This window comes from Clupea harengus, chromosome 15 (genome assembly GCF_900700415.2).
Source record: "Clupea harengus chromosome 15, Ch_v2.0.2, whole genome shotgun sequence".
Lineage (NCBI taxonomy): Eukaryota > Metazoa > Chordata > Actinopteri > Clupeiformes > Clupeidae > Clupea > Clupea harengus.
This window is the reverse complement of record NC_045166.1, coordinates 7,239,663-7,260,443: the sequence shown is the minus strand read 5'-3', so window position 1 is coordinate 7,260,443 and position 20,781 is coordinate 7,239,663. Positions and strand designations below refer to the sequence as shown.

The following is a 20,781-nucleotide window of genomic DNA, read 5'->3' as shown; positions in this document are numbered from 1 at the left end:
CATTGTACAATAGCCTATAAATGAGGTGTATGTGTGTATATAAGAGCTTCTGATCTTGCCAATAGCATTCCATACCTGACAGACCATCCACGAGTTGATTCTTTTTCCAATGTTTTGTAATCTTGGAGCCTTGGCCTACCTTGTAGAGTAAACCTGATTTGCAGAAGAACTAAAGGTTCCTCAGCATGTTCAAGCTCATGGAAAAGTAAGCAAAATTGGTAGCCTTCTCGCTAAATAGCTTAGCAACTGTTGCCTAAAATCTCTCTATCTATTCAAACTCCAGCAGCACATACAATTGACCTGTGGGGACCCATCTTGCATCTCACCCCAATGGATAATGCTATTCCTTTTCACCTTTATTACGTGCTTCTAATACAGAAGTGATTGTAGATTGGTGTCAACTTTCCTGCTCCTCTTGAACAAACAAAATCCCATTGTCCCTGTCATTAACCAGCAAAGAGTTAAAGCCCCATTATGAGAAAATTGGTATTTTTTGCTTTTGAGCTCCCCTTAAAGTTGCGGAGTGTAGTTCACTTTTACACCACTGTCATAAATACAAATCGTACATTATGTTTTAATGAGCCAACACCCAAACACAACTCGCAGCTTCTGTCTAGCCTTACCCCATGCTTTCCAACTGTCACCAAGCCCAAACCCTGCTCTATCTGTCTGCACCTGCCAAATTATATGCTGTAATGCGCCTTGTGCATGCTGGACCGCTTCTCGTAGATTCTACTTCTGCTCTGTTTTCACCGCTGGAGCAGTGTTCTTGACTGCTGGATCCTTAGACTGTGACAAAGTCATCTCCAGGCTGGTCTTTTGAACTCTTCATTCATTGGTCACTCCAAAATTCCTTTTCCATACAAAGCTACTGTACTTGGACAACATGGCACCCCAAGCCATTTCCTAACTGAGTTATTCATGACTCAGATTTCTCCATCTCTGAAATAGCAACTTCATACATAGATAAAGGCCACCAAAGGACACCTGGCAAAAGTCCAAACTGCAATGAATTCTCTAAGTTCTGCAACCTCATTCAATGCGGAATTGTACCATTTTCCTAAACTCTTCACAGGTTTTTCTACAATAGAGGGAATCACCTCACCATCAATATAAAACCTCTCTTCCATCAGTTTTTCTTTAATGATACAAACTAGAATGTTATTGAAATCAAGTTGAAATAAAATTGAATGCCTTGTTTGAACCGTTGAACTCTAATCCAAAATCACAAGTTCTTGTTAATATTTAGAGCGATAATCATGAGTAATGCTGTACCATTGTTTAAACAAAACTGAATAGAAAATATGACTATTCAAACTTCTATTAAGTTACCCTTCAATAGGCCTATGGATGAATTCAGGAACAGGCTTTTATTTTAAGATGACATTGCCGTGCAATGACCTAAATTTCCCTCGGGATTAATAAAGTATCCATCTATCTATCTATCTAAGAAGAATGGCTTGGACGCAAACAGTTGAATGCAGCGGTATACCTTATAGTCCCCTCCCCAATTTTTAGCACCCAATTTTTATTCTGACATAGAAATAATTATTTTTAACAAAACCACATATACCACAATTATTGGCACCCCTGCATTTAATAAACACAACCTCCCTTTGCCAGGAAAACAGCACTGAGTAGCAGGACGTTTAAGACGATTCCTCTTGGGTCCATTCTTGTGCACTCTTCTCTCTAGCTCTTTCTACATGTTTTCTGTGGGATTTAGGCCAGGGGACTGAGATGACCATGGCAGAAGCTTCATTTTGTGTTCAGTAAACCATTTTTGTGTTGATCTGGATATATGTTTTTTGATCATTGTCCTGCTGGAAGATCCAACGATGATCCAGTTTTAGTTTCTTGGCAGAGGCAGCCAGATTTCTATTTAAATCTCCTTGTATTTCATGATGCCATGTATCCTAATGAGGTTCCCAGAGCCTTTGGAGGAAAAAGAACAGCACCACAACATCACAGACCCTCTACAATACTTCACAATGGGGACCATGTTCTTTTCAATATCATTCATCATTCTTTTTACACCAAACCCGCCTTGAGTGTTTGTTGTAAAAAAAAAACTCAATTTTTGTTTCACCTGGCCATAGCTCCAGTTAAGTCGCTACTTGAGAGCTCGATTTCATGGAAGCAACCATGTCCCCCTTGTTCAGTTTAATCTAGTTTTATTTTGGTTTGAGACATTGGCAGATACTCATGTCTCATATAGCAAACCGGCTCATGGACTCAAGGTTAATATCACGTTCGAACGTTATTTACAATTTCACAACAGAATACGGCATAATGATGTGTAAGTAGTTAATTTAACTTTTAATGAGATAACCGTTCCAGCTACGTCAATCCCTTACACACCTGACACCAAATGAGTCGGGCATTAAGCAGTGACAGTGGTTGAGACAGACTGTGCATAACCGTGTTGCGCCATCTGGAAGCCAGAAGAAACCGAGGGGTAAAAGAAAATATATTAAGGGTTATTTTCTGCAATTGTATGCACAATGTATGCGGTGAAAAAGAAAATAGCGTCGCGAAAGAATGCGGTAAATTGCTGGTTTTGCCTTGAGTTAGCAAATTGCGGAATTGCTAAAAACTGGAGGGGTTTGATCCGGGTTGATCGGTACCATCTGAGGGCATCAAACTTTGTCATTTTCTGATTGCTATAAGTGGACCCAGAGATGTCTTAACGTCTTGCGCCCTACCCACCAGCATAGTGCACCACCAAGCGTACCAGGCGAGCTATGGCACTGGAACTGTTATCTCACTTGCACAAAATATTCAGGCTTCGTCATAAGTGGTTGAGAACAAAACAAAACCGAAAGTAACAGTTGTGTTGCAGAATTTGGTCAGGCATACATCACTCTTGTTTCACGTAAGAAAACGATCGAAGGAATAAGAGCTAATCTGTGTTCATTAAGTCGTAAAAGGTAGGACTGCCATTTGGGTTTTGGGTTAACATTCAAGTATGGGATGTTATTTGGGTGTCATGAGTAGGTGTCATGGACCAGCTTGTTGTGCTCAAAGATATTTACTAACACTAAATATAAACATACTAACACTGCTTTTCCATTTCTCACTTCCACGAATCACAGTATAACACATTGATATCTATGCATTTATTTAGAATATCTGGGTGTTCATCGTTGGGGGAAATAGTAACAGGTTATTTTTGTCCCTCCGTAGAGATTTGCCATGATAGCCTAGGTAGTATACGTGTAAACAAACATGGTACAACGTCTGGGATTGTCAATAGCACTAAGTGGTCTACGGAATAAACATGAAGTTGAAACTTTACATGAAAACAATTCTTTAATAATTTGCATAGAATCTCAAACATGGTTTATCGGCTATAACTCTATGATAAAAGCACATAACAGGTAAGCACATAACACATAACAGGAGTTTAGCAGCTAGATGAAGGTTATGTTTTGACCCACGGGTGTATGTGTATGTATGTATGTGTATGATTTTGGTTAGAGTAATGTATGTGCCAGAATGTATGGCTGTTTGGCTACATTTTACTTCACCACTGACATCTTACAATTGTCCGCTGATACAGCTGACCCCGACACGGGGCAGTTCTAACATAGGCATTCACAGCATTTAGATGAAAATCAGTGGAAAAGTAAGGATGTGATTGAGTGAGTTAATTATATCTAATTAAATGTGAGGTATATGTGATATATATACTGTATACAGTGGGGAAAATAAGTATTTAAACCCCTGCCGATTTGGCAAGTTTGCCCACTTGCAAAGAAATGTGTGATCTATAATTGTAATGGTAGGTCTATTTTAACAGTGAGAGACAGAATATCAACAAAAACATGCATTTTATAACAGGTGTGAATTGATTTGCATTTGTTACGGCAAATAAGTATTTGAACCCCTAGCAAAACATGACTTAGTACTTGGTGGAGAAACCCTTGTTGGCAAGCACAGACGTCAGACTGTTCTTGTTGGTCACCAGGTTTACACACATCTCAGGAGGGATTTTGGTCCACTCCTCTTTGCAGATCCTCTCCAAATCCTTAAGGTTGCGTTTTCAATGGGAGGGAATGAGGGAATGAGGTTCAAGCCCAATTTTTCCACGGTACATGGCCCCATATAGTCCCCTCGATGCGGTGGAGTCGTCCTGTACCCTTGGCAGAGAAACAGCCCCAAAGCATAATGTTTCCACCTCCATGCTTGACGGTGGGGATGGCATTCTTCCCCCTCCAAACGCGGCAAGTCGAGTTGATGCCAAAGAGCTTGATTTTGGTCTCATCTGACCACATCCTGTCTCCCAATCCTCCTTAGAATCATTCAAGTGTTCATTGGCACACTTCAGACGGCCCTGTACATGTGCTTCCTTGAGCGGGGGGACCTTGCGAGCGCTGCAGGACTTTAAACCATTACGGCGTAGTGTGTTGCCAATGGTTTTCTTGGTGACTGGGGTCCCAGCTGCCTTGAAATCATTCACAAGCTACCCTGTGTAGTTCTGGGGTTATCCCGCACATTTCAGATGATCACCGATACTGCACGAGGCGAGATCTTGCATGGAGCCCCAGACCGAGGGCGATTGACAGTTGTTTGGTGTTGCTTCCATTTGCTAATAATTGCACCAACAGTTGTCTGCTTCTCACCCAGCTGCTTGCCGATGGTTTTGTAGCCCATTCCAGCCTTGTGCAGGTCTACAATCTTATCTCTGACATCCTTGGACAACTCTTTGGTCTTGCCCATGGTGGTGAGGTTGAAGGTGTGTAGTATGATTCTTTGGACAGGTTTCTTTTATACACGTCACCAGTTGAGATCAGGTGTACCTTGTTAGGCCTAATGAGGACTAATCTGTGCGCCTCGTGGGCACATAACTGGTCTGTGGGAGCCAGAATTCTTGCTGTTTGGTAGGGGTTCAAATACTTATTTGCCGCAACAAATGCAAATAAATTCATAACTGTTATAAAATGCAGTTTTCTGGATGTTTTTTTTTATATTCTGTTTCTCACTGTTAAAATAGACAGATCACGCATTTCTTTGCATGTGGCCAAACTTGCGAAATCGGCAGGGGGTCAAATACTTATTTTCCCCACTGTATATATATATATATGATATGATAAAATTAAAGCAGTCACTTTAGCCTATTCTTGCTACAAGGCACGAGAAAAAGTGTTACAACTACACTTAGTCTCCCCCTAAATGGCATGTCTAACCAATAATTGTTTAGCACCACATCATACATGGCTAAGAGCTTACACAGACTTTGCATACCTGGAGAAATTATGAATGTCATCAGACTTAAATATGTACGGTTGCAGATACAGCTATGCCCTTTAGGACATTTAGCAAGCTATTTATGAGGTGTTTATATTGAATATGTGTGTTTTCTATTGTCTTTTAACTAGCATATGAATGCAGGAAAAGGTGGAAGTCACTTAGGGACACCTACAGAAAAGAGAGGGAGGAGGCAGAGAGAAAAATGAGCTCTAGTATTGTAGAACAGCTTAGTGGGTATACAGTGTGCTCATAGGTTACTATTACAAGGGTAAGTAGAGTAATGGAACAGCAAACTATGTTGGTGGTGTCAATGATTTACATTGCAGGTAAAGCTAGCACATGGGGTAGAATAAGTGCATGACAGTCTGGTGGGAGTGGGTAGGTGCAGGTTGAGGGTTTCTTCAAGTAGGATGCTATTAGTAGTAGTAGCATGCTGCACCCAGGATCCGTAAAGGCCCTCCTTCACAGTACAGCATGCACTGTCTGTAGCCCCCACTCCTGCTAAACACAACAACATGGCTAACAAGAAGAAATGTTTGAATGACAGAAGAACGTTGCGACTAGTGACAGGTTTTTGATGCATTATTCATGACTATGGGATGCACTTAAGAGGAATATGTTTAGTATCGATTTGAAGATGGAAACGGTGTCTGCTTCTTGGATGGAGGCAGGACGTTTATTCCACAGGAGGGGGGCTCGATAAGAGAACGCTCTATTGTGCTTTATGATATTCTAGGAATTACAAGGAGACCTGCACTCTGGGAACAAAGTGGTTTTGGTGAGCAGTAGGGGACAACTAATTCTTTGAGGTAATTTTGAGCTAAGCTGTTTAGGGCTTTGTATGTTAGAAGGAGTACTTTGAAATCAATTCTACTTTTGACAGGGAGCCAGTGCAGAGAGGCAAGTACAGGTGAGATATGTTCATATTCATATTCGGCTCTACCAATTTAGTTTAATTTTCGCCAACGTTGCGAAATGTGCCATTTTTCCTTGGCGGAGGTCTGCACTCTGAGGGAAATTCTAACAAGCTCCAAAGATGTTCTGTGGATCTGAATGTTGTTGGTATTCTTTTTAGTACCAAAAGATTGGTGGAGACTCAGTCAGAGAATGATCAATCAGGAAACAGGCTTTATTCTTGCAATGATGCTCATCAAGGGAGAGAAGGAGGTTTCACTCAAAAGATTCACCTAGGTCTCTGATTAGACATTGAAGTTTAAGTATTCTTCATAGCATAAAGGGGTGTCACCCAATAGCCCGACTCCACATGAATATGTATCAGCCTGCGTCCACTGAGATGGGAAACTTCACAATGTTGGTTCACAGGGGAAGTTGTTGATTAAGAGATCCAGTTGTGACCAAATGTCTTAGAGGCCTGTATTCATGGGGGTGGGGGTAGAAGGAATACAAAGACACTTTGATATGACCTGAGAGGAGAGGTGGGGAAGACACCTATGGCCTTGCACCTCTCTAGGGCATCCCATATAGCTGGACATTCAACCAGAAACCCTTACATTTTAACCTAAGTCTACAAATTCATAAAAGATTCATTGGATTATTGATTATTGTCAATCATTATTAACTCTGGTCCTTAATTCTGATTTGCAACTCCTTCAATGTATAACGTGCATGTAGTCAGCAGCCCAGTAAGCAAGTTTTGAAAATGATAGGCAATTGAAAGGCATACCATAATACAGTTCACATGAGCATATTGAACCATAGGGAGCGTACCGAACGGTTCGACAATATACCGTATATCATTGCATTCCTAGCACTTAGGTACGTGTATTCAAACACTGTACATTTGAATTGCTGTGAAACGCTGTTTCTGCCATTGTTCTGCTTTAAACATCGCTAAATAACTTGTGTTTTCGCCTTTTTAAGAGTTAACACCGTCAATGGATGTGTCAGGACATCAGGTGCATCCCATAACTCGCCGCAGAACGTTGCCGCCAGTGGGCTGTGGCCTCTACTTTCGTCCCACGTTACTTTTGTCCCAGCTCTCCCCTTTATACATCTGTAAGCGGCTGTCTTGAGCCTTGCCTCAACATAGCCTAACTGAGGGTGTCAATGGCAGGAGCCCAGAGTGTTGCACAGGGATATAGTCTACATCTAGTCTAAATCATCATCTCCACCTAAATGTGGGTGACTGATAAGTGTTAGTGCATTTGCTCAATGTAGTTTCTAAGCAGAAAACCGCAAAGATGAATGAACAACAATCACACCAGAATCACGCATTAGGCGTATATCACCTGGAGAGGCCTACACTGATTCTCGTCTGTCAAAGGGTTAGGCCATCTGTTCAGGTTTAATTGTGGGTCTACATGAAGTTAATAGTCACCAATGGATATTCTTGAATTAGCTTCTAGTAGGCCTGAATGCCTATAAGCCTATTTCAGCCATGTCTGACTGTAATTTCTATGCGTTCTCTTGTCTACTAAGATGGTTAAGGTATTTTTCACTTCCATTGGATATGCTGGGAGGTACCTTGGCGAGATCAAGACCGATCTCCAAAAACGACTTCGTGTGACCGAAGTCAGTGATGTACAGGAATGTGATGTCATCGTGGCCCTCTGTACAATCGTCTCTCGAGCTGGAACTGATGTTGAGGCTGCACTGCATGTGATTCCAAGTAGGTCCATCATCCTGTTAACAAATGAAAATGCTGTAGAATGCTCTACAAATCCTTCATGTGCCCTCTTTTCTTTCAGATTCAGCTAATGGACACATACATTTTATAGTAGCATAATTGACTGGTTTGTGTTGTGTTTCATGCTCATAATGTCTTTTATACTTTTAAGCCTCAAAGCCTGCACTTCTTATGGTGTTTCACCACACATTCAACCGGGACGACATAGTACCCGACACCCAGAAGTATGTTGAAGGGAGAGGAAAGACGGTAGACCTGCTTTTCAATGAAGATCAAGGATTACTTTTTTGCAGAAGAAATGAAGACTCCAAGGGAAGGGCAGCAGATTTCCTTAGCGGATATGACACATTTTATCCTACATACAATGTGTCAAGTGCCGTAAATTCTTTGCGTTTACACAAGGTGCTGGTCCTTTGTCTGCTTGTTTTGCTTGTCATTATAATCATTGTTCTGGCAGCTTACGCAATATTTTCCTAGTAACCCTATCATCCCAGTCAGCAACTCATTCAAGATCAATTGATTGGAATTTGCTAGACTAGTTCCATTAAGCTACACTCAAGTTGAAACATGAGCATAAGCCAACTGAAATCCGATAGGCTATCAGAACCCTAAACCTCCAGGAACTTAAAATGGAAATTAGGCTTCAGCCATTTTTGGTTTTGTTAAGACATATATTGGCAACACCAACATAATTTATTTGAAAACATTAAAAGATGAAAAGCAATCATCAGTATGACCAGTGTAATTTATCATTTCATTTAAGAGTAAATTGTATTTTACTAGTTGTTATTACTCAACTTCCTTGCATCCTCAAACTGCACATCATCTCTAACCTTTTAACCATTTTATTCATTTATTTATGTATTCAGTTATAGGCTACGCTATTGTTGGAAAAATCATGTGAACGGGCCATAACAAAATTCTTAAGTGATCAGTCAGTGTTTTATGAACACACTTATTTCAGTGGGTTACCTACTAAGCTCTATTCAGACTAAGGCTGTTCATCCATTGACAGACCTAAGATGATCTAGTCTCGATTTCAAATAAGAAATTACTGATCTTACATATAGGTCCACTCAATCCACACAAAAGAGTACAGACTGTCATCAAAGTGCTTCTTCCATGATAGAAGTAGACAGAATTAAAGACACACAGCAATTTGTCTGTCTGTTGTTTATTTTCTGTAATAAAACTCCAAACAGACGCAAGTTCTGCGCTACAAGGCCACAGGGTTCGTGTTCGTCAACTCAGACACCTGTCAATCACCCAAAGTGGCATTTCATGCTGTGCAACATAGCCATAGTCATTTTTATTTCAAACTTAATTTTTCTTTATTTTAGTGTTCATTAGAAATTGTACAACAGCTCATTTAATTTGTTCTGAACTGTGAGCGGAGGTCACTCTGCAGCTCTATGTAAATAAATAAATCTGCCATCTCTGCACTAGCGCTATATGCAAATACATCCCACCACAAAGAACCCAGCCTCCCCCTACCCCACCTTTTACTATCCCAAGCTGGATGTGTGTATGTGTGTGTGTGTGTGTTGTGAGCAGTACGTGTGTTTACTGTCATGAAATATGATGCATGGAGTGCGTGTGTGTGTGTGTGTGTTTACTGACCTGCTGATTGAGCTCCGTGATCTAAATTCTTTTGTTGGAAAAATATACTGGTTGTTATACAGTTATGTGGTGAACATGGAGCAACTTTGCTGAAAATGAGTGTCAGGTGAGGTCAGGCAGAGAGGGCCTATGTGCAGGGACGACTCAGGCCCTCTCTGCCTGACCTCACCTATGTGCAGTCCGTATCTGCAGGTGCAGGCTGACAAAGACAGTTGATCATTCATAGAGGGGTCTTGGCATAGGGGATGCGGATAGTCAAGGACTGGTGAACCCTTCCGAAGAGTGGTAAACAGGGTCTCAGACGCACACAAGGCCACACAGGACAAAGACAGCAAAGTATTCATGAAAGGGGTCTCTGCATAGAGGATGCGGCCAGTCAAGGACAGGTGAAACCTTCCAAAGAGTTGTAAATAGGGTTTCAGACGCACAGACATGGACACACACACGTGCACACAGTCACCATTGCCCAGTGTTGTATAGTAACGAAGTAGAAATACTTCGTTACTGTACTTAAGTAGTTTTTTTTTTTATATATCTGTACTTTACTTTACTACTTATATTTCTGTTTACTTTGCTACATTTTGCAACGAAAACTGATACTTTTACTCCGATACATTTCCCATGAAACCTTCGTTACTCGTTACAAAATCAAATCATCTTTAGAAAAAAAAAAAATCATGGGAGTGACGAGACCAACGTCGGGGACTTTGGTAGAACAACGACTGCAAGCAGGTTTGGCGAATCAGTCGTCCTAGCGCACAGCCCCATACTCTTAGTTACTGTTGCTACGTCTTTTGAACTCGTTCATGCACTATACTGTCTGTCAGTGTCAATGATTCTTTTTGGAGTAATATCTCCGCGATATCCTCTAGATCAAGGCAAAATGGACTGCAATATGCAGTGGAAGGATGTATACAATAATCGAAGCAAAAGCATACAGGTCTCAATCAATAAATGATAAACCCCACGACCTCTTCATGCTACCAGCACAACCTTGTAGACTAGTCATGTTCTTTCACCACTGGGTAAGATCTGTATATAACATTTCAAGCTAGCTAATAACCTACAAAGATTATTTATTCTTATTCTTTATTCCATCTCTGGCGAGGTATCTAGCTAGCTAGCTAGCTAGGATGGTGACAATATAAAGTACAGTACAGTAACGTAGCAGTGTGAAGCAAAATAGCTGCTGGTAACGTGATTGTTCAAGGAATGTGTGTGCATGTTGCTGAAAGTATTTCACAGTCACTGTACCGATAACTTGCTTGTAAAACTGATGATCCTGATGTAATGCTATGGCTTTGTATCAGATCGCCAGGTTATTGCTCTAAGGTTGTGCCCTATGCATACCTTGGGATACTCAGGAGCCCATTCACAAAATGTTACAAAGAATAAAATTCAAAAAAATTCATAATGGCTTTTTGGGACGTTTTGTTTGAAGATGAACAAAAAAAATGTCAGTTTCAAGTAATGACTGGGTTGTTACTTTCGGTGCTGCTTTAGTATTGCCTATTGTGTTCAAATAAGGCCCAGTTTATAAGTATGCTCATTCTAGTCGGAATAAACTTCATAATTCTCAAAATTCTGACCCTTTGCTTTTTTATTAACAGCATTTACTTGTACTTTTACTTTCAATACTTAAGTACATTTAATATCAGAAAATTACTTTTGATACTTAAGTACAGTAAAGATCAGATACTTTAAGACTTTTACTCAAGTAGTATTCTAAAAGGTTACTTTTACTTGTCATTTTACAGTAAGGTATCTTTACTATCTTTAAGTATGGCTTTTGGGTACTTTATACACCACTGCCATTGCCTTGAGATGTTTTCCAGCAACAAATGAGCAGAATATTTTGATTGGCTTAACTTTGATATGTGTTTATTTTTTTATTAGAAAAGCATAATGTTAATACAATGAGAAATTGTAGTATAAAAAGTAAGTGCACTGATTTTTGGAAGAGATGCTGCATGGACCATTACTCAAATTGGCTGGAAGTCTAAGATTTTAATAAACTTCAGTTCTTCGCACTCGGTCGTCTGCCTCTTATTGAAACAGCAGCTTTAAGAGTTGAAGAAATTAGTCTGCTGCAACATTTGATTATGTTAGCGTTCATCTCCAATGTCACAAGAAATAAAACTATGCAGTCATACTTGTGTAAAATCTTGTAATATTACTCTACCTTGTGAGTCGCTTCTTTGTTATCTGATGTTATGCCGCTTCCATATTCTTCAGCTTGTCAACAAATACAAATCTACCACTGCCCATTACGGGGTCTCAAATTGCGATTTGTATTTACAGTGGTGTAAAAGTGAACCACTCTCTGAAACTTTAGGGGCAGCTCAGCATTTTAGATAGAAAACCGCTGGACCACCTTAGTGTATGTCTGTAATCATAGAACGTTGTCATCAAGCGCGTCTTACGGTTATGGAAATATGATGCGCTATGATTTTGCCTTTTTACATCGATCCAGCCTTTTTGAACCCCCTTCTCCCGTTGAACAGTAAATCTTTGTGGTGCTACTTCACCTTTACCCTTGATCACATGCTCTATCCACCTTACAGCTATCTTATCTTGCCATCTGAATCAAAGTAACAAAAATAACTTCAAATTCGGCTCGTGCTATGAAAGTCAGAAGGGAAACAACAAAGTTGCAAACAGACAAGCCTCTCTTTTGGCTTACTTTGTCTCAGCAGCTTTTGTATGTTGAAGTCAAATGAGAATGAACTGATACAAAATAAAAACAGAGTTGGAAAAGAGGAACTGAAAGTGACACTTCAATCTCAGGCAAAAGTTCATGGTCACTGTGGGGAATGCAATGACAAGAGTGACATTTTAAGGAGTTCTGAAATAAACCCTGAAGTTTCCCAGAGGCAGTAATCTACAGGGGAAAGTTGAGTTGCGTACAATTAGACATTTCCTCAACACAAGAGTCTGTGTTTACCTTGCTTTAGTTTGAATCTGATGCTTGTTGAACAACTCAACACTCAACTTTACCTTCTATATAACTGGCTCTGGGAAACTTCAAGGTTTAGTCTGTATAGTGCTGCACTTCTTTTTGGCTGTTGATTCAAAATGGCTTACTTGCACAATTTTCGCTGACTGTCTTTAATGCATTTCCCAAAAGAAGTGCATTACTATAGGGACTCTCCCAAATACCGGAAGAGTTACTCTGAATGAGCATTGCTGCATGTACCTTTTTTAAATACCCATATTTGTGGAACTATTCTTCCATGTAAGGTGATCAACTGGAAAGATCAATCTGGGGAATGAAAATGAAGAATGCACACACTGAGAATGTACTATAGATCGCTTTACTGCACGGACAACATTTCGAGAAAAAAAATGTGCAGAGCTTTAGAAAACAAAAATTGCTCATTTGAATATTTTTTTTAAAAATCTGGTCAAACAAAAATCAGGACGAGACAAATTCAAAACAACTAAAATTACTGAACAATCTATTGAAACTAACAAATCCAAACGTGTTGTCATGGCAACATTGTCTTCGGCAGGTGTCTGATTCTTCTTTAACTAGACAGAAAGGGAGACGGGGGGGGGGGGGGGGGGGGGGGAGAGAAAGTCATTAGCTGTGATCAAGTCAGTAACTTAAAGTGCAATAACACATTTACGTGTATTAATTTGGCTGATGCTTTTATCCAAAGGCACTTAAAATGAAGTAACTATCAGGCTTCAGTAAGCTAAGAGCCCTTTGAAGTAAGCACAAAGTACTAATTCTAGTCAGAGTACTAATTCTGTTGTACCCTAGTCTACATCCACATCTATCACGAGTCCGCCTTACAGGAAGTTCACAATTTCACATTTTTGATGATTTGCACCTACAGGCTAAAATAATTTAAAACATACCAAGCTATGATCAGTCAGTGTTTCTCTCTTTGTGTGTGTTTTCTGCCTGACGCAATAGTAATGCTTCCCCAACACCGCTATCTACAGACACATTTACTGTTATCTGTTGAAAAGTACACTGGGCTGCTTGGCCTACTCCCCAAACCAACCCACGGCCTAGTTTGGTCTGTGTAATCTCACTTGCTTTGCAACTCTCTTGTGTGTTCAGAACATTTGGGTCTACGTGACCTTAAGTCTGATACGATAACACGTTTCAATAAAACAGTTTTATAACTGCCTAAGTCATGTTTGTCGGCTCATAGTCCATCATATCGTGCACTTCTCTGCTATGACGGAGGGGAAAACATTCTTCAGCTCTTTGTGTATGCTGTTGGTAAGACTAATATTCACAAGCCAAAGAGATCCACCACAGGATAAGAAGTCTCCACCAATTTCAGTTCATTGACGTCCCACATGCATCAGGCTCTGCATCAGTGTGTCTGTGGGGAAGTAAGTACCTGGTCTGAGCCTTCGTCCACTTTAAAGCGTGACGCGGGGGCACGGAGGTGGAGGGGTGATAGAAGCTGCATCCTGAGCGTTTGCACTGGCCAGCAAACTTGCAGGGCTACAAGCACACACACACACAATTCTCAAACTTACAAATTCAAAAAAGGATCTCAACAATATTGGGTAAACGAAATCCAAAGCATCAGAAACAGCAAAGGCTAACAGTAAATAAACAGACATCCTGAATGATGTGTTATCATTAGTAAAGATACTGACTCATACTCTATAGAAAAGCTGTTTGGGACAACCCTGAGTCCAAGGCCCAGTCCTTTAAAACAGGAGAAGACAGGAGAGACGCCACCGGGGGCACACTCACTTTTGGATGATAAAACGAACAGTCCATCTTCTTGCAGTCTGGGAAGAAGCGGCAGACGGTGGCGGGCTGTGCTGCAGCTGCTGCCACTGGCAAAAGAACACAGGAGTTTGCTTACTAACTAACCCAATGTGAAGAGGTCATTCTGTGACACACACGTCGGATAACAACCCTTTCAAAAGGAACTCTACGGACAGTGGCAGCCAAAAGGGAGGGCGGGTGCTCACCTGGTCGAGGTGGGTGGGGTGCTCCTCGCCGACTGACGTGCGTGAACGGGCAGTCAGGTTTCTTACACTTGGCATCGAACTTACAGTTGGGGTGGACGAACAGGCACTTGTCACCAAACTTACAGTTGGGGAAGGTTCTGGAAGGGAGGGAGAGATGGCACAGCACAGGAAAGAATCACAAGAGGTTGTGATGCATTTGGGAACAAATAATCAAGAACGTAAAACATAGGTAAGAATTTGGCCATGTTAAATGTATGCCTATATGATCTTAAAACATTCCATGACACAATACTATACGAGTTTTCTATTAAAAGAAAATCCCTCAATACTTACTTGCACTGGGTGGTTGGGTGGTGGTATACACAGACATCTCCACTTTTACAGACTGGCCAAAACTTGCAGCGTTCCAGACCTTTCTGTCGCTTCACAGGGATGGGCTCCTGCTCCATCATCTCGCTGTCCTCTGCATCCATGCCCTCATCTAATGTAAGAACAGCTATCAGACATCCATGCCCTCATCTAATGTAAGAACAGCTATTACACATCAATGCCCTCGTCTAATTGAAAAACAGCTATTAGACGTCCATCAATGACAAAAGCACCCCTCATCATTTGTAGGTCATAATGAGGGATTAATGAATACCCTCCCAGTCCCAGCTGTTCAACAGTCTGCTTTGTCTTTTCAGGCATCACACGTCTCCATTTCGAGAGCATGTTCATTCGGAAATAGGGGTGTGGTTACTAAGCGTCAATAAGTCTACCCACAGCCACCTCTTCTCGACACCACCTGATCACTCCCAGGATTTGTTGCCCAGACTAGATCCATCAGATCCAGCAAAGGCAGACACAGTTATACAACCAAACACAGTATGTTGCAGTATTTGACCCCGACTAAGAGCTATAAAGATCTCAATGCAGCTGGCCTAAGCAATCTCTCTACTGTACTGCCGGCACAGGTCAGAGGTCAGTGCCCTCGTTGACACCCACCGTCTGAGTAGCTGAGGTTCTTCTGCAGCCGCTGGTGGGCACCGAGCCGTTCTCGGATCTTCAGCGCCGGGGTGGGTGGCTCGGCGGCCGGGTCCACTCTGGTCCCGTCGTCATCCACCTCCATGTCCTGGTCGCCCCGATGGGCCAGTGGGCTGGGTACCCCATCCAGGGTCACGATGAACTTCGGACTCGCAGGGGCCGCCTCAGTTCGATCCCTACCAGATAGATAGATAGATAGATACTTTATTAATACCAGGAGGGAAGAGGAACTCACCCCATCACAACAGATACACAGTGCAGAGCAAACAAGGACAAATTATCTCTGTCATAAAAGCGTTTGCCGGATCAAAAAAGCGTTAGCTGAAAATGATGGAGAAGTGGGATAGCAGGGAGGTGAAATGCAAACGTAAGAACGAACAAACAAACAAACAAATAAATAAATAAACAAACAAAGAACCCACACTCCTTTCATGTAGCGTGAGCGCCAGTACAGACAAGAGCACGATAACAATGAAGAGGGTGCATTAGAAGAGTAAGGGGATCTGTAGTCTGCTGTACCTGGGCTGGACCATCCGGAGGGTGGTGGTGAGGGTGGGGATGGGGGTGGGGGTGAGGGTGGAGATGGGGATTGGGGTGGGGGTGGGGGTGAGGGTGAGGGTAGGGGTGGGAGTGGATGGGACCTCCTGTTGCTGGACGGCTGTGCCCAGCCTGCTCTTGACCGAGGGTGTCTCCTCCAGCACCGGCCTCTTCACGATAAATGAGCGCGTGTCAAAGGGCTTCAGTCTGTCCATGTCATACAGCTGGGCCTCTGGACATGACAGAGGGAGAGACCGAATTCAGACTTACACATATTCATTTATATTCATTCAGCACAAGTGGCAGATATGTATGTTTTCAAAACACTATAACTATAAATATATATATATAATGTAGTAGTAGTAGTACATATACACTTATAATACTACCAGCCCTTACAATACACCCCACTATATGGTTGGGAAAGGCTCACTTCAGTGACATACTAAAAGCAGCTTTCTGCTCACTAAAAGTGTTTAAGGTTCTTGATTTGAGAGCACAAAAGCATGAAAAGATACCAGCTGGCTGGTAGTTTCCTATAGCTCCAGCTGGCTGGTAGTTTCCTATAGCTCCAGCTGGCTGGTAGTTTCCTATAGCTCCAGCTGGCTGGTAGTTTCCTATAGCTCCAGCTGGCTAGGTGGCACTCTCATTTTCTTTCACTTCTAGTCATCTCCATGTTGTGGTAAACGACAGGGTTCTAGTTAACATGTCAGAACCAGGAGCATCCTGAATAAAAGCCCTCTGTATCAAAGCTGCAACAAGGACTCTTTGTTCCAAGTATGTGTGACTTAAGTGTAGTTGGTGGGCACTGTGGTGCATTTGTTACCTCTTGGTATGAAATGCACCGTATAAAAAACGTTTTATTTGATTTGTTGAGAGAAAAACACTTAAAGGCGATGAACACACACAGTTAAAGGTGATGAACAAACAGTTAAATGTTAAAAGGTACTGTACACACAGTTAAAGGTGATGTACACACAGTTCAAGGCGATGAAGACAAAGGTTAAAGGTGGTGAACAAACAGTTAAATGTTAAAGGTCGTGAACACACCATAGTCTGGTTGCTGGGGCAGCTCCTCTTCCTCCTCCACTTCCTGGAGCTGGAGCCGAGAGGACAGTGACCTGGACTGACCTGAAGAAACTGAAGCAACGTGCAGCAGAAATGATTAAGAGCACAAGAAAAACACTAAAGGTCAGGGTGGGAAATAATATACATGACCCTCTTCAACATGAAATACGACAGAAACCTTGTTTTTGTCGAGTGTTTTTTTATATAGTTTGTACACAGTTTGGCGCTTACCTTGTTGAGCCTCTGGAGGGATGAGCCCTTGCAGCTGCTCCTGGACGAATCGGATGGCACTCTTCATCTCGTCGGTGGTGGGACGGGTGCGTGGGGCCACTGGAACCGTCTGTCTCTGTGGAACTGGGGGGGGGGGGGAGAGCAGTTACCACCAACGGCCAACATCTCACATTTCCACGATGGCGACAGGCTCGTTCCACACACTGACGTACAATCTCTATAACAAGAAGAGTCTGCAACTAACTGTGAGCTACCCTGTTTTCATTACACTGATCAAATGAATGTAAAGAATGCCTCCCATCCGCAGTAAGAATAACAACACAAAATCTAAGGCAAGTGGCCACGGTGAGTGTTTTTTTTTTTTACCTGTGGTAGGCCTTGTTGTGTAACTGGTCGTCTTTGAAATAGACTGCTGTGCTTCTGAGATGGCCTTCATGAGCAGGTTTTTGTTGGCCTGCTTGGCTGGGGGAAGAGAGGGCCTATGGCGGCGACAAAACCCAAGTAAATATCAAAACACAACCGTTCTATAACGCATTTCTACATTACACCACCGTCATGATCGTCAAAATTATCTGTTTACGCAGGCAACAAGGAACCAGACAGGAATACATACTTGCGCTCTGGTTTGGATGGAAGGGACACTCTGCTGGAGATACCGCTCCTTGTGCCGTACTCCTCCTCCTCATCTTCATCCACATCGTCGCTGTCCTGGCCTTCGTCTGTACCTCTCTGAACCCGCACCACTGAACTCGCCACGGGGCCTTCCGCTTTCGGGACAGCTCGTCCTAGAGGAGAGACAGAGAGACAGACACAGAGGGAGATAGAGAGACAGAAATAGAGATAGAGGGAGGGAGAAAGACAGAGACAGAGAGAGACGGAGGGAGAAAGACAGAGACAGAGAGAGGGAGGGAGAAAGACAGAGGAATCAAGTAAGACCACGACTCAAATAATTGAAATGCTTTGGCTGTTGGGGCTGTGGCCTGATATGACTGCAACAAATACTCCCAAAAGCCTGTGCGCACCTTGCTGCTGCTGCTACCACTGCCCTCTCCTCCCCTGCTCCTGGAGCTGCGGCCGTAGGCTGAGTAGAAACGCTCGTCTGAGGGCCTGGACCCCCCTGCCGTCCTGCCTGAACTGCGGAACGAAGCCCCAGGCGGCACCCGTGACCTGTGGAGCTCGGCCATGGAGCGCCCCGAGGTGACGCGCAGGCGGCCTGAAGTCATGGTCATCTCGGCGTGGTCCTCCGTGATGAGGTCGTCGTCCAGGTCGGGTTTGATGTCGATGACTGCTTCCGCGGAGTGGAGTTCCATCAAAGGCTTGACAGCGGAAGTCAGCCTCGAGGCATTCTTGTCCGAAGACCCTCTCCTGAGAATAGAGGAAGAATTGAAAGAAAGAAAGAAACTGTAGTGTTGCAGTAGCAATAACAGCCATAGCAATCAGGCTCAGAAGATTGGGGGCTTTATGTGGTTCAATGCTGACGAACTTCGGTAATGGCTCGTGCACTACACCGGAGCCAGTGGGTGGCAATTGAGAACATACCTGCTTTGGCCGTCATGGGCAGAGCTGGAGACACGAGCTTCTGTCCTGTCAGAGCGCGAGCTGGACACCGTCAGGGCCCTAAAGTCCTCCCCCCTCCTCTCCCCTTCGCGGCTTTTGGAGACAGGTACACTTGCGTCTGAGTCAATCTGTGACCTGAGGGATGTCGGCTCTAAAAACACACGAGTGTGTGACGGTATGGGTAAAAATGGAAATGGTCAATTTTGCTCAATGTCTTCAGATGTTTTCAGCAATGTTGTCACTATTAAAAGGGAATTTGTATTTCAATCTTTCCACAGGCCATGGTATTTTAATACACCATGGAAGAGATTCAGTTCAAAACTTACCAACTGCAACCGATCTAAGTTTTTCCAAGACACCATGTAACCTGCAAAAAACAGGAATTACAATAAAACATCTTAGGGATATCATCAAATGTCACATGCTCTTCTGTCAGTTCACGTGGAGACATACCAAACTGTGAACTTGATTGTGTTGTTTCCGAGGAAAAGGGACAGGTCATCTGCCATTTGCTGTGCATTTTTCTTGTTGGCCACCATGACCATTATGTAATCAGGGAGTTCTTCGTCTAAAGAGGAAATGGAAAGGTCAGTAAGTTTGTTAAAAGTGCAAGTTATGCAGTAGAACACTTGACCAAGGGACATCATTCTGCTTCTGGAGGGCTTATAACCCTTTGGATGCAGTGTATGTGTCCCTGATTCTCACACATCAGTACATCTATTGATTAATGGAGCACACCTCGGTTATCACATCAAAGCCATTATAATCATATGATTACTTCAGTCATAAACAATGTGCTTGAGACAAGGAGAGATAGGAGGCATGCAGCCAAAAGGCTTGCTAAGGTCAGCCTTCAGAACCATTCCCTGCTCTAAATAATAGCTGAATAAATCACGTTAGCTACTTACCAACATAAGCACCGAGTTCCTGCAGTTTTCCTTTGATAGCAGCCTAAAAGAAAACAATGTGTTTAGACCTTGTGAGTACTGAAGCCTGATAGTAATGTCAAATGTATCATGTATCTGGAAATTACATGAACTTGTCGTCAGCTGACACTCTTAGTAAACAACACTCTCCTTTGCCTCAGCAATTCATTATTTTTTAAACAGTCACTTGTCAGGCGTTAGAGTGGCAGGGACTCTGAGTATCAAGTTACCAAGTTGCCCGTGAGCAGTTGCGGCAGCTATCACCAAAATGTTTCAAGGCCCAAGAAATATACTGAACTGCGAATGCATTAGCCAATATACGGAATATCTAAGACCTCGAAAGTATGACCATTTGAGTAGCTATGGTGGCAGAAGTTCACTTTATAGCAATGCCAGATAAAGTAACTTTAAGTACGCAGGGTGTTTTGCTGGCGACAGTGGTAGAACGTTTGGTCTCTGGCTTACTTGAGACCGAGACATAACATTCAAAGCATTCTGCTCCTAACTGGCATTTATTATCTGAAATACATGACTCTTAGCAATCGCCTTCATACAAATAAGACATTTGGTAGACAATTAGCATTAACAAGTATGCATGTTTATCATAAATGACTAGCTTAAATTCAACTGTTAGCCTTATAGCTAACCACCCAACGCTATACGATTAGCTAGCTTCCTAGCAAAGTTAACATTAGCCCAAACGGGCTCTGGCTAAACATTAGCCAGCTAACGTTAACTAGCTCGCTGCGACAACTCGAGTGGGTAATCTTAACATTCATATTACCCGTATTTTCTTGCTGATTTCTGTCCCGATCTCCATTTTCGCTGAGGTATATTCCAACACAAAAGTTGCTCCTGAGAGAAAATGAATGAATTATCGGTACAAACAACTGAACACACCACACGACTTGCAATCACTGTTCCTCTCCCTGAACCAAAGAACATTGGCAACTGGAGAAATGCATT

General features: G+C 42.5%; 1 protein-coding gene and 1 long non-coding RNA gene across 2 annotated transcripts; one reads left to right on the top strand and one right to left on the bottom strand.

Moving 5' to 3' along the window:
• The first annotated feature begins 2,781 nt into the window (after positions 1-2,781).
• Positions 2,782-8,627, top strand: LOC116223835. The gene is made up of 3 exons (XR_004165291.2): positions 2,782-2,930; positions 7,693-7,882; positions 8,052-8,627. It is a non-coding gene; the product is annotated as an uncharacterized LOC116223835 (long non-coding RNA).
• A 4,191-nt stretch (positions 8,628-12,818) lies between these two features.
• zc3h14 (zinc finger CCCH-type containing 14) lies at positions 12,819-20,781 on the bottom strand. Its single transcript, XM_042709973.1, is given in 18 exon segments — positions 12,819-13,051; positions 13,882-13,988; positions 14,247-14,332; positions 14,471-14,607; positions 14,804-14,951; positions 15,458-15,672; positions 16,016-16,265; positions 17,084-17,173; positions 17,333-17,455; positions 17,699-17,811; positions 17,946-18,093; positions 18,096-18,117; positions 18,355-18,697; positions 18,872-19,040; positions 19,216-19,256; positions 19,343-19,457; positions 19,798-19,840; positions 20,600-20,781. Coding segments are annotated over 18 exon segments (2,190 nt in total). The 5' UTR covers positions 20,636-20,781; the 3' UTR covers positions 12,819-13,047.